The sequence below is a fragment of the Rosa chinensis genome, chromosome 2, assembly GCF_002994745.2.
Source record: "Rosa chinensis cultivar Old Blush chromosome 2, RchiOBHm-V2, whole genome shotgun sequence".
In the NCBI taxonomy this organism is placed as follows: domain Eukaryota; kingdom Viridiplantae; phylum Streptophyta; class Magnoliopsida; order Rosales; family Rosaceae; genus Rosa; species Rosa chinensis.
This window is the reverse complement of record NC_037089.1, coordinates 2536349-2559185: the sequence shown is the minus strand read 5'-3', so window position 1 is coordinate 2559185 and position 22837 is coordinate 2536349. Positions and strand designations below refer to the sequence as shown.

Here is a 22837-nt window from a genome sequence, read left to right as displayed (position 1 = left end):
CAAAAAGTGAAAAAAAAAAAAACCATAGTCGTGAGATTTGGTAATATGAAGCTTTTTAAGTGGGGAACACCCGTGCGTCTCCAAAAGGAATCAACCGTATCTGTCTGATAAACTTCACATGCAATATTGATCGATCATTTCCTCTGAACTGCAGTCCAAGTAAAACTGCAAAGAAAATAAAAGTTGAACGCACTCAACTGAATTGCCAATAACATAGTTACTGTTATCTTCTATCAAGCTAAACTATTTCCCTCTCACTTTCTCTGAAATCTAAGTAGCCAATGAATTGGAAGTACGTACTGAAAGTGGGAGCAGATAGATTTGGACCATTTGGTTGCTTTTCCAGAACTGAGTGATCGAATCGTGGGGTGTTAACAAAAGCTAATTAAAGTAGGGTGTGGGGGAACCAAAAATTATATAGGACCCCAGACCCCTCATACCAGACCAGGCCCCAACCCATAGTCACAGATCAAATGCTCAATGTAGTCCGATCCTATACATAAATAAAACCATGCACGAGGACTAGCCCTCAGACCAGTCGGTGTTCTGTAATTATCTCTGTATATATAGAACCACCCACTCACATTCCTCTTCATTACTTAATTTAGAGAGAGAGAGAGCTAGTGAGTAGTCGTGTGTAAGAGACCAAGAGTTTTAATGGAAAACAAAAGAGTGAAAGCTTTGCAGCCAGAGCAACCAAATAGTTGGAACAAGAAGAACTTGTGGAGGCCAGAGGAGGACTTGATTTTGAAGAAGTACGTGGAGACTCATGGTGAAGGAAACTGGGCAACTGTTTCCAAGCGATCAGGTTAGTTCATTATGCTAATTACTTCTCATTTTTCATGTACTAGTTGATAAGCAGTGACTAATTATCACGATCAGGTTTGAATCGGAATGGAAAGAGCTGTAGGCTAAGATGGAAGAACTACTTGAGACCCAACATCAAACGTGGAGACATGTCCCAGGAGGAGGAAGACCTCATTATCCGAATGCATAAGCTTCTTGGCAACCGGTCGGTAATCCCCTTCGAACACTTTATTTTACTTCATAATTCAGTCATAGCAATTTTAAGACTTCTATTGCCGCCCGAAAATTGAAACCAAACGAAAATGATACTATTGTGAGGTTTTGTTGTAACGTGTATGACTATACAAACAGTTTTGTGCTTGATGAAATCTCGTGTATGACTATACAAACAGTTTTGTGCTTGATGAAATCTCATTGCCTTAAAAGTTTAGTATTGGTTTAATTTGTTTATATTTAACCATGTGTAGTTGGTCACTGATTGCTGGTCGGCTTCCTGGTCGAACGGATAATGAAGTGAAGAACTACTGGAATACCCATTTGAACAAGAACAACACCGCCTGCCACTGCCCCGCACCGGCACCTGGAGGCAGGCGCGGCCGCAAAAGAAAAACCAATGATCATGACCACTACTCGGACGATACTCATCACCATCAAGACAACTGCCAATGTAGTAACAAAAGGAGCAAAATCATCAGCAGTACTGAAACAACTAAGACCGAAAGCATCACTCGTGAAGAGGAACCGAAATATGGAATTAGCAGCAAAGAGGACGATCAAAGTAGTAGTAGTATCATGAGCACTATGACAGCAACAAGTTACCCATACTGGATGGGTGACTACAGTAGTAACACAGATCAGAGCTTGAATTTCGACTACGCAGACATAGACCATCAGTATTCGCCAAGCAGCAGCTGGGTTCAGTACTACCTGCCTACAATTACAAACAACAATGCAACATCGTCGTCGACATTTGTGTTCGATGACGAGCCTTTCATTGCCTATATGGATTCTTTTCTCTTGCTCGAAGCAGCATTTGGATGCACCAGTGCTGCCACTGCTACTAGTGAGGGAATGCAATCATCAGTTATGATGCCATTATCATCTGCTAATGATCCTCATTCCCCACACTTCTAGTTAAGTCCATAAGTGATGATGAAGAAAGATTGAATCCACTAGTATCTTGTGCTCTATATTTTTCCTCTGCAGTCATAAACTTACAATCATCCACTTTTCCAACCTTCTCTAAGCAAAACCTCAGTGAACTCGCAACACCGAGCTCATTTGGCAGTAATTTAGAAAATATAAGAAAGAAAATATATTGACACCAATAGATGATTGTATCATAGCATGAACATATCATAAGTTTTAAAATCCACGGTTGCTGATACACAAACTAATTGTCCTGACAAGGCACCAATTATCTAGTGATGCCGCAAAATGTGTTTCTATCAAGTTTAAAGATGGGTAAATCATTGGTTGAGTGAAGACATTTACAATATCTCATCTAGTTCTTGTTGAGGGTACAGCAAACCATCGTCAACAGGCAGTGAGGGTGGAGTTCCAGGTGGAATGCAAGCATCACCGTTCTCACCAGCACATATGCACAGAGCTTCTGCATCCCTCACAACGGCATCAAGATTTATTTGACCACTCAGTTCATTGATGAACTTCAGTAGAGTGTCAAAGTCCATCTGCTCCCCAATTATCTTACTACGGTATCGTTTGAGTATAGCAACACACACATACAGGTGCAGGTGCTCAGATGGATAATGTGTCCACAGTACCTCCCATAATCTCAATGTCTTGTCGAATTCAAATTCCCTAGAGATATGTGATCAAACTCTTATCAGGGAAAGTAAGAAAAAAGTAGAATACAGTGATATTACCAATTTAACATGCAATTCATGTTTGTCATAGAGCAGAACAAACATATTATCCATGAACAGTCAATAGGAACCTTAATCATGAATTGTTATACAAGTCAAACGTGCATGAATCAACTGGCTACTCCTGGCATTAACTGTTAATTAAACAACACTGTAAAACACTAACCATGTTGCACAAAACTATTTAACATTTAACACTAAACATATTGAACCAGAGGCCAGAAGCCAGAAGGCTCTGCAAGGTGGCCAATGGCTGAATGGGCAACAAGGTAAGTTTTTTTTTTTTTTTTCGATTGAGAAAAATAAATTACAACAAGGTAGGTTGTGGTTTGGAAATATCCTCAAAAGTTGATCCTATGGGCGCAAAGACAACTCACAGCATACTTACATGAATGAATGGAGTGCGCTAGAAAAAATAATTCACTAGCAGATCAAAAAACCTGACCTTTTAAACTGTATCAGAACCCAGCGGAAACAAAAGAAGTAATTCAAGCAGTCACGCTGCGTAAAGTAATTATGCAATGGGCTGTCCAACATCTCCACCAACTGCAACAATAAAGATATGGGATTAAAAACATAGAATTACGGCCTGCCTGGCAAAGCAAGTTGTCATGTATACGACCAAGAACTTCATTCACACATTTAAGAACCCAATAGCAGACTGGCCTCCAATCTAAGGTAAGCCTAAATGAAAAAGGAAAAAAAAATGGTGCCACAAAGACTAACAACAAAATCCATTATTTCATTAGCATGGCATAGATATGCCACATATATGTATGTATTTATGTATGTACATATGTGTCTATATACATATGGAGAGGGAGGGAGGGAGAGACAGAGACCTTAGTTATGGCAAAAAGTTGAGAGTGCATGCCATTTTGGTCACGGTTAAAATTGGGCCCAAGGCGCTCCATCAGTTTAACAAAACACCAAAATGATTCTGACTCATCCCCCAGTACAAACAATATTGGGGACAGAAGATCACTCATACCCTGCAAAACATTTTTATGTATCAATAAAAAGTAATTTTATGCAGCCAACTGCAATAAGTCATTAGAAGAAGTCATCACCTGACAGTAACCAAGATCGAAGTTGTAAAACGAGTATGTTAGCAATATATCATGCAACAGATTCACATTTGGATTATCATCCCCATCGTAGAAGGAAATAGATCTGTCGGTCCTCACCTAAAATAGACAGAAGAGAGTTCAGAGTTTTAGACTTGAAAACTGCATTGTATTTATCTTTTGAAGTTGGAATCTCAGAATAAGTTCTGTGAGTTTCATCATACCACATCTTTGTCAATAAGGCCTTTTCTCTCCCTGAATTTTGTAAACCTTCTTGCCTGCTCTGGGGAGATACTCTGCAGAGTACAAATGCATATGTTAAGCTACCTGATCAAGCTTAACAAAGATAGTTGTGAATGTGGGGAGAGAGAGAGAGAGAGAGAGAGCATCTAATCCCACATAGAACCGCTACAAAAATTACATAGTATAGACACACATTTATACATGTCACATAAGATATACTTGCCTACAAGATTTAGCAGTAATTGTTACATGCCTTGACATCTGCTAACCTATATTTTACATAATGTGGGTAGGAAGGTGTAGAAAAGAGGTAATCTTTCGACAGCGGACCATAATAGTACTTATTGAAGGCTATTTCTTTATACTCAGCAAAGACATTTTGGAATAGGAGAGGTGTGGGGAAGGATGACTTAGAAAGGTTGCAACATATTTTTACAAACCTGCCACTGCTTCTTGACTGTCTCAAACTCTGCCTTCTTCATTGCCTTAAGATACTCCCTTTCTGCATATGTTGAATCATACGCATGGTATCCCAGCAAGAATGGCCAGACCTACATTCATTATTAACAATACAATACTGAGAAGATGCAATATCAAACAAAGTACTTAGCTTATAGTTTCCAAAATACAACAACATACAAACCTCCTTCCGTAATTTGTGCTCAACTCCCCCATAAAATATTCTCTTTCTTAAAGCTTCTGAATCCATGATCCGCCCTTCAGAATCCAAGAAGGTGTACCACTGCAGAAAATAAATCAAAGTTACACAAAGCAATATGACAATATTAGCACATTTCTAGCATCTCCAGTACTATACTCAAACTGTTTCTCTTAACATGGTTCACCATAGTGCATAAGATAAATGTATTAGTAAATTGTAGTCAGAGGTAAAAGGAATTGAGCCAATGGGCTCACAGCAAAAGACTACTTCCAATCAATATAAGTAGTAACTATGTAATATTAAACTTCTGATAAGCCTGGTATGACATATGGATCCCAATGTCATGATAGTTTTTTGTCTTTATTTCTTATATAACAATATTTAACTCCAAGATTTGAAACTACTAACTTTCCTTCATTTCCATCTAGAGCATAAAAATTCACAGCAAGTGTCAGGAGGAACTCTGCAGGAAAAATAGACAGGTTGGTTTACCTCAGCAGACTCCAAAGGTGGCTGTCGTGGTTTTCCCCATACCAGTGAATTCTTGTCAAACTGCCAATAAAAAAAAAACCAGAAAAAGGAAAACAGAGTTAATACAATGGATATAGAAAATGGAAAGAAATAGAATCCCTTGGCTAAGCTTAATTTACTTCTAAAGGGTAAGGGTTAAGACTTAAGACCCTTTATCTACGAATTTTTATGAAACACCACAGAAATCTGCCCCCCCTTTTTTTTTTTGGACAAACCACAGTAAACTGCCTCGAGTTCAATTAGATTGACAACAATTGCAACAATGCTTCCCAGAATGCACTAATTCAATCAACACATTAATAAAATGGAAGGTTTACCTCCAGTGGATCTTGGGGGACCGGACTTTTATCAGAGACTTTGTTCGAATCATCGGATGCCTTTTGAGAGGGGTAATCAAGGGAAGACAGGCTATTACTTCTCCTTCCTATACTACCATATCCATTACTATGGCCATCACGAAAGAGTTGCGAAGTTGTTTCTCGAGCAAATTTTGTCACCAGAGAGAATTTTTCCAACACTTGAATTGAGAGATCTCGTGCAGGATCATAATTCTTTTGCCTTTGCCTCTCATTATATTGAGAAATTGTTGTATTATCATTCTGAACATCCTCACTTGTTCTCTCCTGATTTTCATCAACAGAGGACTCGCCAACTGAGAATGATGTAGATGGTTCACTTCCAATAGAAAGAGCCCTTGGTATCTCTAAAGATGAAAGAGTTTTCTGAAAAAGCCAATAAATCATGAGAAAAGATTGCAATTTCCAGCTTGGCTCAGTCATCAAGTTTGTAAATTAAGTTTAATCCATACAGTATTAAGAGCATCGTGTTGTTAATGTTAACCAAAAACTCTTGCTTAAAAATAGGTGAGAAAGGGATCAGGGAGCAAGCAAGCCAGTCAGACATCACAATGTTAATAATATATCAGCAAAGCAAGATATGGTCCAAGTAAGAGATCCCTGTGTTTTACTTTGGTACTTTTAAATTAACTAAGACTATTATGTCCTTGATAAAAGAGAAATAAGATGTTCCATCTCACATTCTTACATATGCCAGAGATATAACTATGCATCAATTTACACAAAAAATTTCCTTGTAACAACTGTTAGTAAGCTAAGTACATGCTGGAAAACATTGCTGGTAGGAAGCATACCTGCAGAGGATTTTGAAAATCATTCACAAGAAATACATTAGCATCCTCAGCTGACCTGGAAAATTCATCCAATTAATGATTACATGAAATAGAATTTGGAAAACTACGCAAGTGCAAAAAGTAAATACCAGCAGCTAAAAAAAAAATAATAATAATATAAAAAAATAATCCTTTCTCAATCTCTCTCTCTCTCTCTCTCACACACACACACACACACAGAGAGAGGTATAAATTACTTCAATTTGTAGTTCTACAAATGGATCTACGACGTGTATAGCACAATATTACACCTGCAACCGAGAAACCAAAAAAAAAAAAAGGAAAGAAAAGATAAATATAGCAATACCAATAAAAAGTAACAAACCTCACTATAAACACATGCTGCTTTATTGTAGCAAGGAACTCCTTGACTCCTCCATTGTAGAAGTACAGAGGGGGAAATGCAAGTCCTGAAAAAAACTTCCTTTCAGACCATAAACAGAAATAGAAACAAAGATTACATAGGTTCAGATAGAAGCCTAAATAGATCAATTAGCAGAACAGAGGTGCCCAGGAGAAATACTGAATTGATGATGAACTTAATAGAGTATGTTTAGTGAAAGTGAAGCTGAAACTAAGTGGAATAAGAAACAAACAATGGTTCCTATACTCTTAATATTTCTCTTTTCATTTCATGGTTTTAACAGATTTATAACTATAAGGCTATGGAATCTTGGGCTAGAGCATGCGTTGGTTTCTTCTACTTAGCAGACCTACTCCCAACTTGGAAATATGGTCTGGTATTTCATCACATTGGACATACCAACCACTACTGCTAACCCTCTATAAGGTATGTTTTAATACGTGTACAAATTCTTAAATTCCAAATAATTTTCAGACCATCAACCAACAGTAGCCAACATTGAAAATTAAGTGCAAGTTGTTTTACCGGTTGCCAAAACAACGATAATGTACTGCCATCCAAGTGCAGGAGTGTGGCGCCGAATGGACCGAACCTCTGTCAACGGCACCCCCCTTATAGTATAAAGAATTCTATCTACACCACCACAACCAGAAACCAAATTCAACAAAATCGATACATTACCAAAAAAAAAAAAAAAACTCAAAAAAACCAAACAATCAACCAAGTCCAAAGCTCCAGAACCTTTCTCAGAAACCCTAGCGTTCGAGTTTTGGCCCTTGTACGGAATCCACGTCTACAATTCACACCAAAACCAAATACATAAACAAAATTCTTCAAAAACAACAACAATTCCATAGCCAAATGATCATAATCGAACAATCCACACCATAAACAGAGAAGAGCCTTGCTTGATTAGCCTCAATCGTCCGCTAATCCTCTCCGACGCGAGCATGGAGGGGTGGATGGTCACATTATCCTTGGTATAAACGACCTCGGCGCCTTCGTGCTCGCTCGAAGAGCTGTGTTTGCCGCTATCGGTTCGCATCATGCTCGCCGAGCCCTAACATTTCCAATCGCAATTGAAAATCAAATCGATTAAAACAGCTGAAGAAACGATGAAATTCCAAGTGCGCGTGATCCGAGAGAGAGAGAGAGGCTTACGTATTGCTGCGACGCGGCGTAATCGGCGTCGTCGGAGAGGTCGTGAAGCTCCGGTTCCTGCATCGCTGTTCCGATTTGTACACAGAGAGAGAGAGAGAGATGGAATATGGGGGTGATTTTTCTCCTTCCTTAGTAGCCAAGGCAGTGGGGTCGCCGCGTTGGACAAGTAAGGGGTGGTGTGGCCACGTAAGCGTTGTGGTGTAATGGGGTTTTCCTTTTATTTTATTATTATTATATATGGAGTGCTGTAGCGGATAGGATATGAGATCGTAGCTGTTGATCTCTATAGTTTAATGCCATTCCGGAGGTTACCATATCATATCTTGGTTGACCAAGGAAAATTGTGTTATTAAGCTTCCTCTTTATTTGTTTCTCTGATTGGATTAACACGCTAGCTGTTCCCAAATACTCTATAATGAAATCTTACTTTATCACTTGATGCATGCTATAGCAGGATCAAGCTGTTTATCTCTTTTTTTCTTTTTTTATTAAGGAGCACGGAAGATATATTCCATTGATGAAAATTATAAAACTTTATTAAATCAAGCTAGAGGGATCCGAAAATCACTTGGTTACATCTACTGTTCAATTATGTAAGACTAAAATATGAAAGGAAAATGCAAAATACTAAAACCCATAGAAAGACGATGCAACAAAATGAAATCTAAAAGAGAAGTTTTAAATACACATTCTAATTACTTAATATACACTCCTTACTCAATACACATACCATTTAATTTCTCATTCTAATATTTTACTAAATACACAACCCAAATTACCTAAAATATCCTTAACCTAACAAACCATGAAATACACTATTATTTAACAACATTAAGGCTACTAAATTAAGATTGGTATATCTGACCATATTAATTACTTGTCTTAGTTACTGGGTAATCCATAAGGATTCATTATTGGTCCCTTCAAATAAATGCTTAGAAATAGGTTTTGTATTATTTGAGTTCTCATCCACCAAACACCATATTGATCAAGTACAAAATTTTGAGTCGAACATTCAACCAAAACTGTATCGGAACTACGAAATTGTTGTTGGATAGTCAAACATATTAACAATTAGAAAGTTTTATACCTGTGATATTTTATATTAGATAATAAATTGACTAATCATAACTTTTAGAAAAAAAAAACTAAAAGTGGGACTAAAGCGATTTGTTTTAAAAACATTTAATGCCATTGATTTTGAAATTCTAAATTATATGGTTTCTCACCCCATTTAATTACAATTTATTTAAGGAAAATTTAAATTAGATGGTTTCTTACTTTATTCTTATTTTAAATGAAGATGCATGTATAGAAATTTATTATGTTTATAATTATAGAATCATATAAGGAAGATATTATTATTATTATTTTTCTTTTAATATATAGATGTCTATTTTGGTCTTTTAATCTATCTATAAAATCTGATTTAAAATATAAAATAATAGGGATGTGTATTAAGTAGTTTGGGGTGTGTAATTAAAATTTCTCAATCTAAAAACTACACATATACCACTCTATCCATAAGCATCTATGTTGACTAGCTTGAGGCCTAGTAACCCTCTTGGTGTACCTCTCCACAAAACAACGTACGCAGTAATAGCCAAGAGTTAGGGCAACTGTTTATCTCTAGTACTACAAAGCAAAGTCCTCAAATGATTTGCTAAATTTTGAACTACCCTAATTATCACTATTGAGTTCCAATTTTATCGGATGTCCCCCAAGGGACTATCTCTATTGGTTAATAAAAACACACAAATACAAGGCTAATTATAATAAGAAGCAAAAGAAATAAACAAAAATAAATAAATTGAGAGATAATTATGGAAGAGAGACGTGGGTAGTGGGAAGTAGGAAGTATACGATAGATAACTGCATTCATTCCAAATTCTCACATCTAAAAACAAGTAGATAAAATGCTCAATTAACTTAACAAGTCATTGCCACTTAGCATTCTATTACGTGCATGACAATAAGATTATTGAATGTTTTTTTTTTGATCGGAAAGATTATTGAATGTTGTGCCATCAAATTATGAGAACAAAATAATATTTAGGCCATGTTTGGTTGACTTTCATTTTCTTTCCTTTGGGAAAGTGTTTCCGGAGGGGGGGGGGGGGGGAGGGAACCAAATTCCTCCACTTTTTCTTTTCCTTTGGGAAAGTGTTTCCCTTCCTTGACTGTCCCCAAACGCAGGAAGGGAAAATATTTCCTTTCCCAATGCCCACTTTCCGGGAAACAAACATGTCCTTACAGTTATTTCATCAAATTATGGGAACAAAACAATAAATACGGGAGTGTCACTATGCCAAAAAGTCCTTCAGACGACACGCATCAGACGACATAAGTTTTGTTTTATGTCGTCTGAGTTTTTCAGACGACATAATTTTCTTTTATGTCGTCTGAATATACACTAAAACCATACTGGTTTAATTTGGAAAAATGGTGAGCATTCAGATAACATATTTGTGTAGTTGTAAAAGGTGGTGATTTCCTATCTCAAATTTAGATAAATGGTGAGCATTCAGACAACACTTATATGTTGTTTGAAAACATGGGAAAAAACCCTAGCAGAAATTTTAGATTTCCCTCCAACAAGTTGAGTCTTTTCCCTCTTAAGCGCCCAAACCTTATAGTTAACTAATCAATAGGGTGATATTTAGACAACATATAAGTGTTGTCTGAATAAGGTGAGTTTGACTTTTTTGTTTTAGGTCTCTTTTGGCATAACATAAACCCTTCGTGTTTTTTTTCATTCCCATAAATTCTGTCTAAAAATCTCTCTCCTTCAGGCTTCAGCAAAACCCGGCCCCGTCTTCCTCTCCATCTCTCTCATTTCCTTCCCCAAACCCCGCAACCTCCCCAACAGCCACCGCAATCACTTTCAATCAAAAACCAACTGCCGTCGCCACTGGGCGTGGCAAACCCACCTAAATCTAGTCGCTAACCCTAATCCCTCATTCCCTCAGCCTCTATTCGAGATTTTGACTGACCCTGACCCTCAGCCTCTCTTCGACTCACTCCCTCTGTCCCTCAGTTTCAGTCGCCGCCGACCCACCGCAAAGTTCGACGGTTCGGCCTTATCTCTAAGCTAGCTCTAACCTCTCAGTCAGTCATCTCACTCCCTCAGCCTCTCTAAGCTAGCTCCTATTCGTAATCTCGAACCGCTGAACCGCCGACCCACGGCTTTGCTTCGACCCACTGTAAGTAAACCTTCTCTCTATACTTCATTGTTGGGATGTTGGTCTCCGACCCATCGATCTCCAGTTAATAGATTTGATTATTTGAAATTTCATCTCACAACTCTCAATCTCCCTCAGTCCCTCATCTGAAATGTTGTTGGAGAAGGAGGTGGCGAAGGAGGTGACGAAGGCGGTGAGGAGGAGTTGTTGGAGAAGGAGGTGACGAAGGCGGCGGAGTCGCTGTAGTCTTGCACACTTAACCCCACGAACCCAACACATCCATTTCTCCAGAACGCACTCAACTCCTCCATCGTCGATTCCAAGACCAGTGTGTCGTTTCTGTAGGTCCTGGCAGGGACTCGGCGATTTCTGGGATTTGGGTTGATCCCTCTCTTATGGCAGTCCCTCATTCTTAAGGTTTTGTTTGATCAGATCCCTTCGCCTCTTTGTCTGTTTATTTTTTGATCGAACATAAATAAGGTGGGGTATTTACTGATCGAACATCTGTTCATGGACAATCAGCGTATCCCTCTGGTTCTCCATCAAAAGCCGTATGCATTTCGCCTTATCAGAGACTCTCTGCTAATGTTCCTGTTCAACTTCATGAGAGGTTTCAAGGTCCGTCATACTCTTAACCTTCGTATCCATTATTATATCTGCCTGATTTCCCTTTTATATTTTTGATGTATTATAGAGTTTTGATTGGGATTCTGGAAGCACACACGTCTATCATTGTTACGTCAACGTGGATGGGAGTTATGATCTTCTGTGATTTAGATTTTGTGATTGGCTTCTGGTGCAGGTTTTTGTTGCATCTTTTGCATTGGTTGGGTTATAGTTTGAAAAAGGGTGAGCGTATTTGTCAGTTTTTGATTATCTGTGGAGGAATTTTGGTTTGTGGTTTTGAATTGATTTGATTTGCAGAGGGAGCTAGATTCGTCAGTTTTGTTCTGCTGGGGAAGAAGCCGAATTACTAATTCTGTTCTTTTCTTTTGTCAGTCTTGATCACATCTGGGTGCTTTTGATCTCATCTCAATCGCTCCAACTGCAGTTTATTTGGGTATGTACGTACAAAGGAAGAGCTCTTTCCATATAGCTTCTATATATTGTCTTCTTCTTTTTTCTCTCATTTCCTCCCTTTTTATTGTAGAGTTCACTTAAATTTTTATCATATGTTGCTTATGCATGCGTTTATATCGAATCATGATGTAGGTGGTTATGACAATTGACAAAGAAGACAAAGCGGCTAGAGCTTATGACTTAGCAGCATTGAAATATTGGGGCACCAGTCCCACAACCACTACCAACTTCCCGATGAGTGCATATATGATATATTCTGGTGTGGTTTAATTATTGTTATGATGTTCACGCAATAATGAGATGTATATATCTCAAGTGGAGATCGAATATATAATTTGTATATGTATATAATATACCTGTAATACTATATCCAGATCAGTAGCTATGAGAACAAGATTGATGAAATGAAGCCCATGACAAGACAGGAGTATGTTGCATCTTTGAGGAGGTATGTATACTAATTCCATTCGAATTCCATAATTCTGATCATTGTAGAAGACAACGTGGTTCAATAATACTTTCTGCCCCTATACTTCTAGCTGGTCCCTATAAGAGTAATACTGGCTGTAATTCTGTGCAGAAAGGAAACCCCTCATCATTCTTATAATTTGGACAATCATATGCATCAGTTCAAGGGAAGTAGCGCAAGGTAAACATCTCAACCTCATATGGTTTATTCAAAAAGAATCTGTCAGTATATTTTGTATTCACTTTTAAGAGAACAAGATTTATCTCACAATTCCTTTTGCCAATTTGTGCAGCATCAGAACCAAAAAGGTGAAAGCTGAATGCCAACAGTTCAGGGAATATTGTAGGGCAGGAAATGGAGAATGGTACGTAATCACATAGATACGTATCTTCCAGTATAAAGAATCACAGCTGTGGCTTCATATATATTTTAAAGGAAACGTTAGCTAAATGCTTTTCAGATTCATTATCAGCTTCTCCTATATTTTTTTAATTTTTAATTTTTTTAATGTTAGTAGGTTATTGTTTGGAATAGCACACGAGAGGATCAGAGGATGATTGTTACTGATATTCGATTTAGAACAAATCTCCTGAACAGAAAATGAACAAGTATGATGGTAGAGTTCCTATGAGTTCAGATTCGATGAGTAAAATAGAGGCAGAACTTGAAGCTGAACTTGGGAGGTTGGGGCTAAACAGGAATACTTCTACTTTGGAGAGAAGATTAACTGATCTTGATGAGGTACAAAGTCTACGCTTATCGTTGCAATTTTAAGTTTAAGCAGCACAAATGTATCTTTTAGTAATTACACATCTGGCTCTTTTCCTACTGCTGAATTAATAGTATATCATTTACTTCAATCTCCAAGATAAAACTGCACACTTAATAGTTTAATCCATGGCTTTGTGTAGATTATCCATTTACATACCTGGCTCACACTTAATTTCATTGTTTCCTTCCATTTTTGTTTGCAGGTGATGGTGTGAGTGTGTGACAGAGTAAAAGCAGGATCTCCTTCAATATATCTGACAGCTGTTAAGGTAAATGATCTATATCCTTATTTCCTCCATATGTATATATATCTCAATTATCTTGATCAATTACATTGTATTGTCTCTCTCTGTAGAGTGTCACTGATCAAATTTCAAAAAGAGAGATCGCAAAAGCTCTGTCTATATCCAATAATTACATAGAAATTGAAGATGGTAAAACTTTCCTGACCTTATGGCCTATATGTGGAGAATTGGGTGTGCCATGTCTCAGCCATTGTCTGGCAATGAATAAAGCAACATTCCCCTGTTTAATTAATGACATATATGCATAAGATTTTTAGATACTCATCCTCTGATTGAATGACAAAATGTTGTCGTAGCATTCAATTGTACAGAAAATAGGAGTATAGTTTCAATGTATTTACTATAGTTTCTCAACTCAATCGAGTATAATTTATGATTTGGTCCTTGCATCTTTTCTATTTCTTTTAGTGTTGGAGCATCTTTTCTATCATGGATACTTTTAGCTGCTTTAGTAATTGTAGATACTCAATGACGTATTTATCTTAGTATCTTAATTCTCATTTCTAAAACCTAGCAATTTCCTTGATAGTGTGCTGTGCTAACTAGAGAATCTGAGTTTAGATATATATATATTTTTAATTTTTTTATTCCTTAGTAAATTTTCAATTCGATTATGATTTTTGAATTCTGATACAAGCTTTGTGTTTTTTTTTTGCCTCATGTCTTCAGGTATTTTGATAGATTTTCCGGGTTTGAGCCTTCATGCAGCTGTAATGTTTTGTTGCTTTTTTTTTCCTTCACTCGGTTGAATCAGACTTCAAACTTAATTTTTTGTTATAATGTTGAAACCAGCTGTAATGGATTTTGGTATGAGGAAGGGTGTAATGGATTCAGTACCTGTATGTTTTGGCTTTGGCTTTTGTGAATTCTTATATACTCTATTGTGTTTTTCTTTTTTAAGAAATAAAGAAAATTGTAATGCAGATGGTGATGGGATTATGAACGAAAGTGATCAGAAAAGGTTACATCCTCCAGGTCGTTCCAAAACATTCAATCTTGAAACTACCTGTGTTGCAAAAATTCCTATGAATTGAGCATTTTCTTTTTTCATATTGCTGATATTTTCAGCACCTTTCTTATTTAAAATACCATTCTCTCTCTTTACAAGCTTGATTAAAAATAACAGTTGTTGTAACATGTAAAATTATAATTGTATTATATTATATAGATCATGATTTGAGGAAAAAAAGAAAAAAATTAGACCCGCAGCATCGCGCGGGAGAATTTTCTAGTATGGAACTATATTTGTCTAGCTGGTTAGTTACTAAATGTTAGGGGCGCATATCTGCTTATGGAACTTTATTTGTTTGGAACTGACCATCTTCAATTAGCTGACAATGTATCTATTGAACAGGAAATTGCTTTGGCTCCCACAGCAAGCTAAAAGCATTTACAATGGCATTGGAATTTCAAGCTGATGGTTGATATACCAAGTAGTTTACAATCAGGTCCTTACCAACCCTAGGTACTTGCTCTTCACTTATATCAAGTAGTTTCTTATCAGTTGTCCTTTTTAATCTTTCAGTGGGACTTGATTAATCACTTGCTTGTTTGACCAGTCATAACTCTATTATATGATCCCTGTTGCCATGGTATACTCTAATCTTAATTAATTAATATTTTTGAGGCATGAGAGAGAATTTAAGAGTCCTGAATTCCATTCTACGGAAACACTCTGGGAACGACTCTAGATGGCTTGTAAACATCAAATAGGTAACGTTTGACAAAGGATAACCTAGAAGATTAGCAGTTCGTTGAATGCTCCATAATAAGATAAAGCAGCTGAGGCATCTATTCGAGTGTCTGCACTTGCAGTTATTTCAAGAAGCTTTGGGATGTTCTGACCATGAGCTCTCATGCAAGGAAATTCAACACCAGATTTTTCTTTGGTTGTATCTAGGTTGTGCTTTTGTCTGTCTTCATTGTTTATATAGCTATATCACTCTTTGTTTTATCTCTTTTTGTAGGAATGTTATAATATACTTAACGCGATCAGTGGGTAGTGAAATTAATAGTAACAACATTCATTATGTGGATATTGCTTCTGGCTTGTACCCTAGACTGTTCTGTTATCCCATCTCACTAAAAGTAAGAACGAATGGTCTTATTTTTGTAATAATGTCAAATCTGTCAGTCCATCCTGATAAATCTAGCTAGAACAATACTTCCATTTCTTTTGTCACGGTTGCACCTATTAGACTGTCACTGATGTTTGTGTTGTTCTACATTGCAGGTTGCTACTAAACCAGTTGAATGCGACTGCAGTGTCGCAGACATTTGAAAGCAGTTCTTTCTGTGGTTTATTTCTCTGTCCTTGCCGGGTCCTCTTCCGCCCTTCTATCCCCCAAGTTCACTTGGTAAGTCTTGACGGAACTTGTAGAACTTTTGACTTCTTTAATTGGAGACGAGAAATTTGCACGTCAATATGCTGCCAGGGTATATGTGCTTTGAAATTAAACTGACCTGTAAGAACTTTGGTTTTCCATTTCATTCTGAACAGTTTTTCCTCAATGTTCTTTTGCTCAAGAAACTAATTTCTACCAATAAAATAGAGCTCAAGAGAAGACTGTTGGAACCCTCGTCCATTAATTAAAAATGCAGAGTAATGCATGATTATGCTAACTGGGGCAACTGAAACTCGCCTGCTAGCCATATTTTATTGTAAATTTATATATATTTCATTGGGTGCATCACTCTTGATGACACAGGTTATCTGTTGGGACAAGTTAATGAATTAGATCTTTTTAAGTACTTTTCAAATTACAAAATATGGAACTTTATTTGTCTAGCTAATTAGTTACTTTCAGTTTATATATTCTAGGGATGCATATCTTTTATCATCAACATGTGGTTTTTTTTTTTTTTAATAGCTTCAGGTTGAGTCCTTGATCTTTCCCCAAAATCTAGCAGGGTTGAAGATCTAATGCTTCTTCTGATGCTGGAACCCAGCTCCCTATCCAGTGGAGATGTCTGTACTCTGTAGCTTTATTTCTTCAATATTTGGGTAAGTACAGGTGGCCATACAAAACAAGAAAATGCTGAAGGGTAACTTCAAGTTCACAGCCTGTTGTATTTCTTCAATATTTTGTTTATTATTCTGCTAAACTGCTTTGTCCTTGGTTGCATGATATCTGATCCAGCAAAACAAGGATATAACTTCATTCTATGTGCATATTATCTGCAGGGTTATGCATATATACTCACGCAGCCCGGAATACCTTCCGTTTTCTATGACCACTTCTATGATTCGGGTGATTCAATTCATGATCAGATTATGAAACTGGTACAGCAGTGTAGCTAGGTAGTTCCTTTATTAACTTGTGTCTAGTAGATTCTTCATTCATTAAGCATTTGGACTTGTCTGCAGATTCAGATTAGTAGATATGAGACATTTTGAAGTGATCGATGCTCATGATTAGGTTGTGTACATAAGACAATGGTGGATTAATAGAAATTGCAATGAATGATTTTGGATGTGGGTTTCATACTTTCATGAATGGGCAATTTTAATTTCCAGAATGCATGCATACCAATTGTAACAGGGGACTACTAATATGTGTTATCTCAAATTGCAAGCTACAACAAAAGCACACCAAAATGTGTGGTTGCAGCTAAATAAAAACAACACAAAAATCAAATAGAAGTCTATTGTCTTTTTGGCATTGGGACGACAAAAAATTGTAGTCTAAAGGGCAAAACAACAACATAAGTTAGACGAAAGTGTTGGCTAAAACGTATAATAACAACAAATAAGTGTGGTTGGAATCAATCACAGACAACATAAAAAGACCTCATAAAAGACCTTTCACACAACACTTAAGTGTCGTATGTATGTACCCTAGAACGACACTTAATTGTCCTCTGATGCTCTTTACGACCACATATAATTGTCGTTTAAAGTAAATTAGCACAACCTTTAAATGCTGTTGTATGAGAGAAGACACTACATAAGAGTCTTCATATTTCTTATTTAAGGGCATTCAGACCATATAAATAAGTCTTGCAAATATGCTTCACACAATAGTATTTAAAAAATACTGTGGTTGTTTTGTTTATCAGACAATACAAAACTGTTGTTTGAATGCTTTTAAAGAAACATATCACAATGTTCCCAAAATGCAAAACTCATCAGACGACACAAGACTTTTTTTTTTTTATGTCGTCTGAAAAATCAGACGACAGAACACTTCTGTCGTCTGATGCCCCCAAGAGACGACACCGTACTAGACAACACATTTTTGTTCGTTCAGACGACAGAACAGTTCTGTCGTCTGATGCACTTTTTGGCATAGTGTGTATTCTATGCACCATCAGTGCATGGGTACTTGCAATATGAATGGATGCAATTTTCTTTGATATTAAAATATATAAAGGAGTGGATTAGATGAGTGGTTGTTATTTTTTTAGATGAGTGGTTGTACACTGTCGGTGCATACAATCATCTCCACTTGGCGTGTTGCCAATAATGTTTAATTGAATTCGAGCTAAAAAGTGCAATGTCAGATTTTTGGTAGTAAGAGTAGCAATACACATTTGTAAGAACCGGAGCATTAATCACCGTAGATCGCCACTTTGAAATTGTTTAACGGTGGACATATGAATCAAAAGTCAAATTAGAACCCAAATTAACCACTTTATCTTCTACCCCTAACCGGCCAAGGTCGTCGAATAACCTAAGATTGGTGTCTTCCTCCGAGAATATTGAATGATATAAAATGAACAACTCAAACAATTTGCGATCAATATTTGATTTGCACCGCTAGACCACTTATTTAAAATTTATGAACGAGACGAACTTCCTTAACTGGTGGATTGTCTTATCCGAACTTCAAACAAGTAATCAGCCCTTGTGCAATTTGTGCCAAAACCACAATATTTCCATGAAAATATGTGGTTTCACCTAGAAAAACTGAAAAAAAAAAATGATCGTATAAATACAAGGTTGGAAAATGTTCAGTTAACTTAACAAGTCATTGCCATTGAGCATTCTATTACATGCATGACAAATAAGATTGTAGATTGTTGAAAGGGTGCGGCTATTACCACCCTACTAAATACTTTATTCACCCTACAAGTTGTTGATTTATTGAAAGAGTAAAATATCCTAATACATAATTACAATAAAAGACAATATCTTGTTAAATATTACAAATTTTTTTTCTTATCCCTTGAAGAACAAATACTTAATAAATGTTAATGCAATTCAGCAATTCAGTGACCAATTATAGTTTCCAGAAGAGAAAAGAAAATAGGTCTAAATCATAACCCATATGTTTCATTAATCCATCAGTAGTGAAACATTTATAATGCAAAGAACCAATAAACTGAACGCAGATTGATGTTCATTGGGTAATTCAGTCAAGCACCATCATTCTAAACTTCCCCAGGTTATTCCTTTCAAAGTAAGACCGTTCCTTTGTAGTCGAAACTTGAAAACAAGATTACCCTTAAGGCCGCCTTTCCGGCCAACATTTTAATCCCTTCTCCTGCTTGAACTATTATGACAAAAATGAGGAGGGTAGACATCTGTACATTCAAAATCAAGTTTAAATATTTTGCACTCGTACCAACATTAAGTTTACACTAGCAGACCCCTTCTCCTTCACTTTTCAAGTTTCTCTTAATTATTTACGGAAAAGATATTTTGGGTATTGCAAAATGGATGAACAAAGTAAACTTGAAATTAAAAAAATATACATAGGGTGAGAAGAGAATGTAGGGTGAACAAAATAGTATTAGAAAGGATTTTAGGTACTGCAAATGGGTGAATCAAGTAAAGTTGTAAAAAAGTATATGTAGGGTGAGAAGAGCATGTAGGGTGAATAAAGTGGTTAGTAGGGTGGCAATAGCCGCACCCTTATTGAAATGTTGTGCCATCAAATTATGAGAACAAACCAATATATATGTACTGTTATTCTATCAATTATGAGAACAAAACAATAAATACAATAAAACAGAAGGAGTTTTTAATCAAGTGAGAGTGAAATTTAACTTACCAAGCTAGGAATAGCCCTCTTGGCGTGTTGGCAGTAAGTTTCATTGAATTCGAGTTAAAAAGTGCAAGAGAAAAATATACAAACAATATCCGAACTTCGACCTATTCTAAACATCAGTACCCGACTATTTAAAACTATCACATTGGTACCTAGAGTTTCTAACCCAAACCAACTTTCATACACACCGTCCATGATGGCGTTAACTAGCTAGCCACGTGGCATATTTTGAGGGGTAATTTTGTCCCATGCCTTAACTTTGTCTGTCTTGCTCGGACATTTCTTTTTTTATTTTCATTTTCTGCTAGTGTCTATATCTTCTTCTGTAGGTTTCTATTCATCGAAATCTCAAAGACCCACTTCCTCCTCCCTTTAAAGCATAAAAGCTTCAGTTTTGTCTTTAGTTATGTGAAATTCTAAATATACAAACCATTCAGCATATAACTCCACAACCCCAATACTCCCATTTGAAACATCATATCTTTGCCACTATCATGTAAATCTGAAATTTGTACATCACCAGATGGATGAACTTCTGAAGCACACTGTTTGGCTCCAAAACCAATTGGCGTGCAAACTGTCTCTTTTGGGCGTGGACGCAGGCGTGCCAGCACCGTGGGGTGCAGTCGTCGGGGTAGTCCCTTGACCTGACTTCTTCTTCAAGCGTTGTGGACGAGGAGAGCACCAACCTCGCCATAAGGTTCTTCTCTTGCCTTTCGGAAAAGGACTTCTTTGCCTTACTCGGGTAAGGGCTTTGGTTGTGGTCTCTTCGCGTTCACCGTATCGATACTTACTATTGTAGACTAAGCAGAGCAATCACTGGGAAGTTGTGAGAAAGCACGGGTTCTGCTAAAGCGTGACTTTGGCTTCGCCGGGTTGCGAAGGCGTTACCCTTACTTAGCTGGTTGTATCGGTGGCAGTCGGCTCGCGGAGAGACTAGGACTGGCGCGAGGTCACCGGGTTTCAACAAGGTTGAAGGTTTGCTCCGGGGAGGCTTTGTAATCGCTGGGATTGATTGATTGGAGAGAGGTCCGTGCTTTGCCGCTTAACCCTGTATTTATACCTGCTCCTTGCCTTAGAAGGATTATTAATTGAAGTTTCCTATTCAATCTCTGCTACTTGACTCCAATAAGGCTTCGTTTTCCCTATGGATTACGGAATGGGCGAAGCTGTAACCCAAACCCAAGCAGGCTTATTTTTGGGCCGTAGGTATCGGCCCGCTGTGCTAAATCCACTAAAGGATCTAGCCAAAATTACTTTTGGGCTCAAACATTGCCCCCCAGGCCCTGAAAGCAGGCCCACGAAGATGTAACTGCTTGAAGGGGACTAAAACGACACGCCGATTGATTAAAGCGATATCATTAATGAGGATGCGTCCTTTCGCTTGCGAAAATGCCTTTCTGTCACATCGTTTCCCTCACAAAATTCCTTTTTCGTTCGCGGGGAAGATGCGTTGATGACTGCGCTCGCCTTGTCTTCAGGGACCTCAATTCCTCGCTGATGGACAATGAACCCTAGAAAATCTCCTGCTTGAACCCCAAAAACACATTTAGTGGGATTCATCTTGAGCTTGTGTAGTCGCATGCGCTCGAATACCTTTCTGAGATCTGCGATGTGGTCACCTTTCTTTCGAGATTTCACAACTACGTAAACCTCTAAAATCTTCCCCAGGATATCATGGAAGATTAGGTTCATGGCTCTCTGATATGTTGCCCCAGCATTCTTCAGTCCAAATGGCATGACCACATATTCAAACATTCCCGCGAACCCGGGACACCGGAACGCGGTTTTATGTCTGTCTTCTTCAGTGACCGGAATTTGGTGATATCCTGCGGTGCCGTCCATGAAGGACAATAATTCATGTCCAGCTACGGCGTCTACTAACATGTCCGCGACCGGCATGGGGTAGACATCTTTAGGTGTAGCAAGATTAAGGTCTCTGTAGTCTACGCAGACCCTTATCTTGCCATTCTTCTTGCGAATAGGCACTATATTAGATAGCCACTAATGGTACTTGGATACCCTGATAATGCCCGATTTATGCATTTTTTCGACTTCCTCCTTGACGAGGACTTGGGTTTCTGAGTTCATTCTTCGCGGCTCTTGTTTCACAGGCCTCTTGTCAGGGAGTGTTGGCAGTTGATGGCAAACCAAGTCCGGTGACAGGCTAGGCATGTCCTCGTACTTCTCCGCGAAGTAGTCTTTGAACTCTAACAATTAGTCAACGAGCCTCTGTTTCTCGTTAGGCTCCAAATAAGTGCTGACAGCCACTTCCATGGGCTCCTCTGCTGTTCCAAGATTGATCTTCTCGGTAGGGTCTCTGACCTTAGGAGGTGTATCATCCAGCGCTGCCGGGGCGAGTTGAATATCAACCTCATCCTCCTGTTCTTGATCGGAGAGCTCTTCATTGACGACCTCTAAGGTCGCGACACGATCGTAGGCCTCTTTTTCCACTAAGTACGATGATAGTCTTTCGTACAGCAAGTGGAAGGCCTCTATCCCTTCCTCTGGAAGGTTGTAATCCATCAATCGTTTAAGGGTTTGGGCACAGCGTGGCCAGGCCTTTCCAAGCCTTCTTTTGCGAGCGTAAGCCCCTACTGTGCCAATTCAGAGGCCGTCACCCCTGTGGGGCGGCCCTTGTCATCGATGCCACTGACCTGTAATGGAGTGATAGGCTCCAGATAGTACCTGGCATCTACGTAATTCGCTGAAACAGGGAATGGATGAGGATCTGCTTTAATCACCTCCGCCTTATCGGTCTTCCTATTCCACATAACTAGTTCCTGATGGAGAGTTGACGGAACACAATAACTCCGATGGATCCAGTCTCGACCCAGAATAGCACTGTAGGCCGCATAGCAATCTGTCACAAAGAAAGCATAAACCCCCTCAGCAGGACGCAAGAAAAGTAATCCCAGGGTTTTTGTTACTGTCCCCTCGAAGTTTTTAAGCGTGAGGGACGTAGATTGGATTTTCTCCTTCTTGATTCCAAGCAGGTATATGGTCCTGGTAGTGATGACGTTAACAGCAGCTCCGGTATCCACCATGATCTTGCTAACTTCGATGCCGCCCACTTCTGCTGTTATATATAGAGGTCTCATGTGTTGGACCATAGCAGGCGTTGGCTT

General features: G+C 38.1%; 3 protein-coding genes across 10 annotated transcripts; 2 read left to right on the top strand and 1 right to left on the bottom strand.

Annotated features, from left to right (window-relative positions):
* The first annotated feature begins 416 nt into the window (after positions 1-416).
* Positions 417-1941, top strand: LOC112187308 (trichome differentiation protein GL1). The gene is made up of 3 exons (XM_024326051.2): positions 417-808; positions 883-1012; positions 1275-1941. Exons 1-3 carry the CDS (start codon positions 658-660, stop codon positions 1939-1941), a joined length of 948 nt encoding a protein of 315 aa, XP_024181819.1. The 5' UTR covers positions 417-657.
* A 166-nt stretch (positions 1942-2107) lies between these two features.
* On the bottom strand, positions 2108-8069 carry LOC112187307 (TBC1 domain family member 15). Its single transcript, XM_024326050.2, has 15 exons — positions 7910-8069; positions 7635-7808; positions 7490-7541; positions 7274-7381; positions 6710-6794; positions 6346-6400; positions 5513-5917; positions 5157-5216; positions 4647-4745; positions 4444-4554; positions 3985-4056; positions 3764-3880; positions 3536-3685; positions 3139-3239; positions 2108-2628 (listed from the first exon to the last, which is right to left on the bottom strand). Exons 1-15 carry the CDS (start codon positions 7970-7972, stop codon positions 2298-2300), a joined length of 1983 nt encoding a protein of 660 aa, XP_024181818.1. The 5' UTR covers positions 7973-8069; the 3' UTR covers positions 2108-2297.
* A 3782-nt stretch (positions 8070-11851) lies between these two features.
* On the top strand, positions 11852-14588 carry LOC112189464 (histidine-containing phosphotransfer protein 4-like). 8 transcript variants are annotated; one of them, XR_005807160.1, is made up of 9 exons: positions 11858-12151; positions 12304-12430; positions 12546-12619; positions 12752-12820; positions 12933-13004; positions 13158-13381; positions 13615-13680; positions 13769-13845; positions 14386-14588. XR_005807160.1 is itself a non-coding variant. In XM_040515305.1 (5 exons), exons 1-4 carry the CDS (start codon positions 12576-12578, stop codon positions 13242-13244), a joined length of 255 nt encoding a protein of 84 aa, XP_040371239.1. In that variant the 5' UTR covers positions 12438-12575; the 3' UTR covers positions 13245-13381; positions 13615-13923. The 8 variants fall into 8 exon arrangements, 1 of the variants encoding a protein (XP_040371239.1); XR_005807158.1 differs by lacking the exon at positions 14386-14588 and having other exon boundaries at positions 11852-11940; positions 12143-12151; positions 13615-13923; XR_005807156.1 differs by lacking the exon at positions 14386-14588 and having other exon boundaries at positions 11853-11940; positions 12091-12151; positions 13615-13923.
* Positions 14589-22837: the final 8249 nt, after the last annotated feature.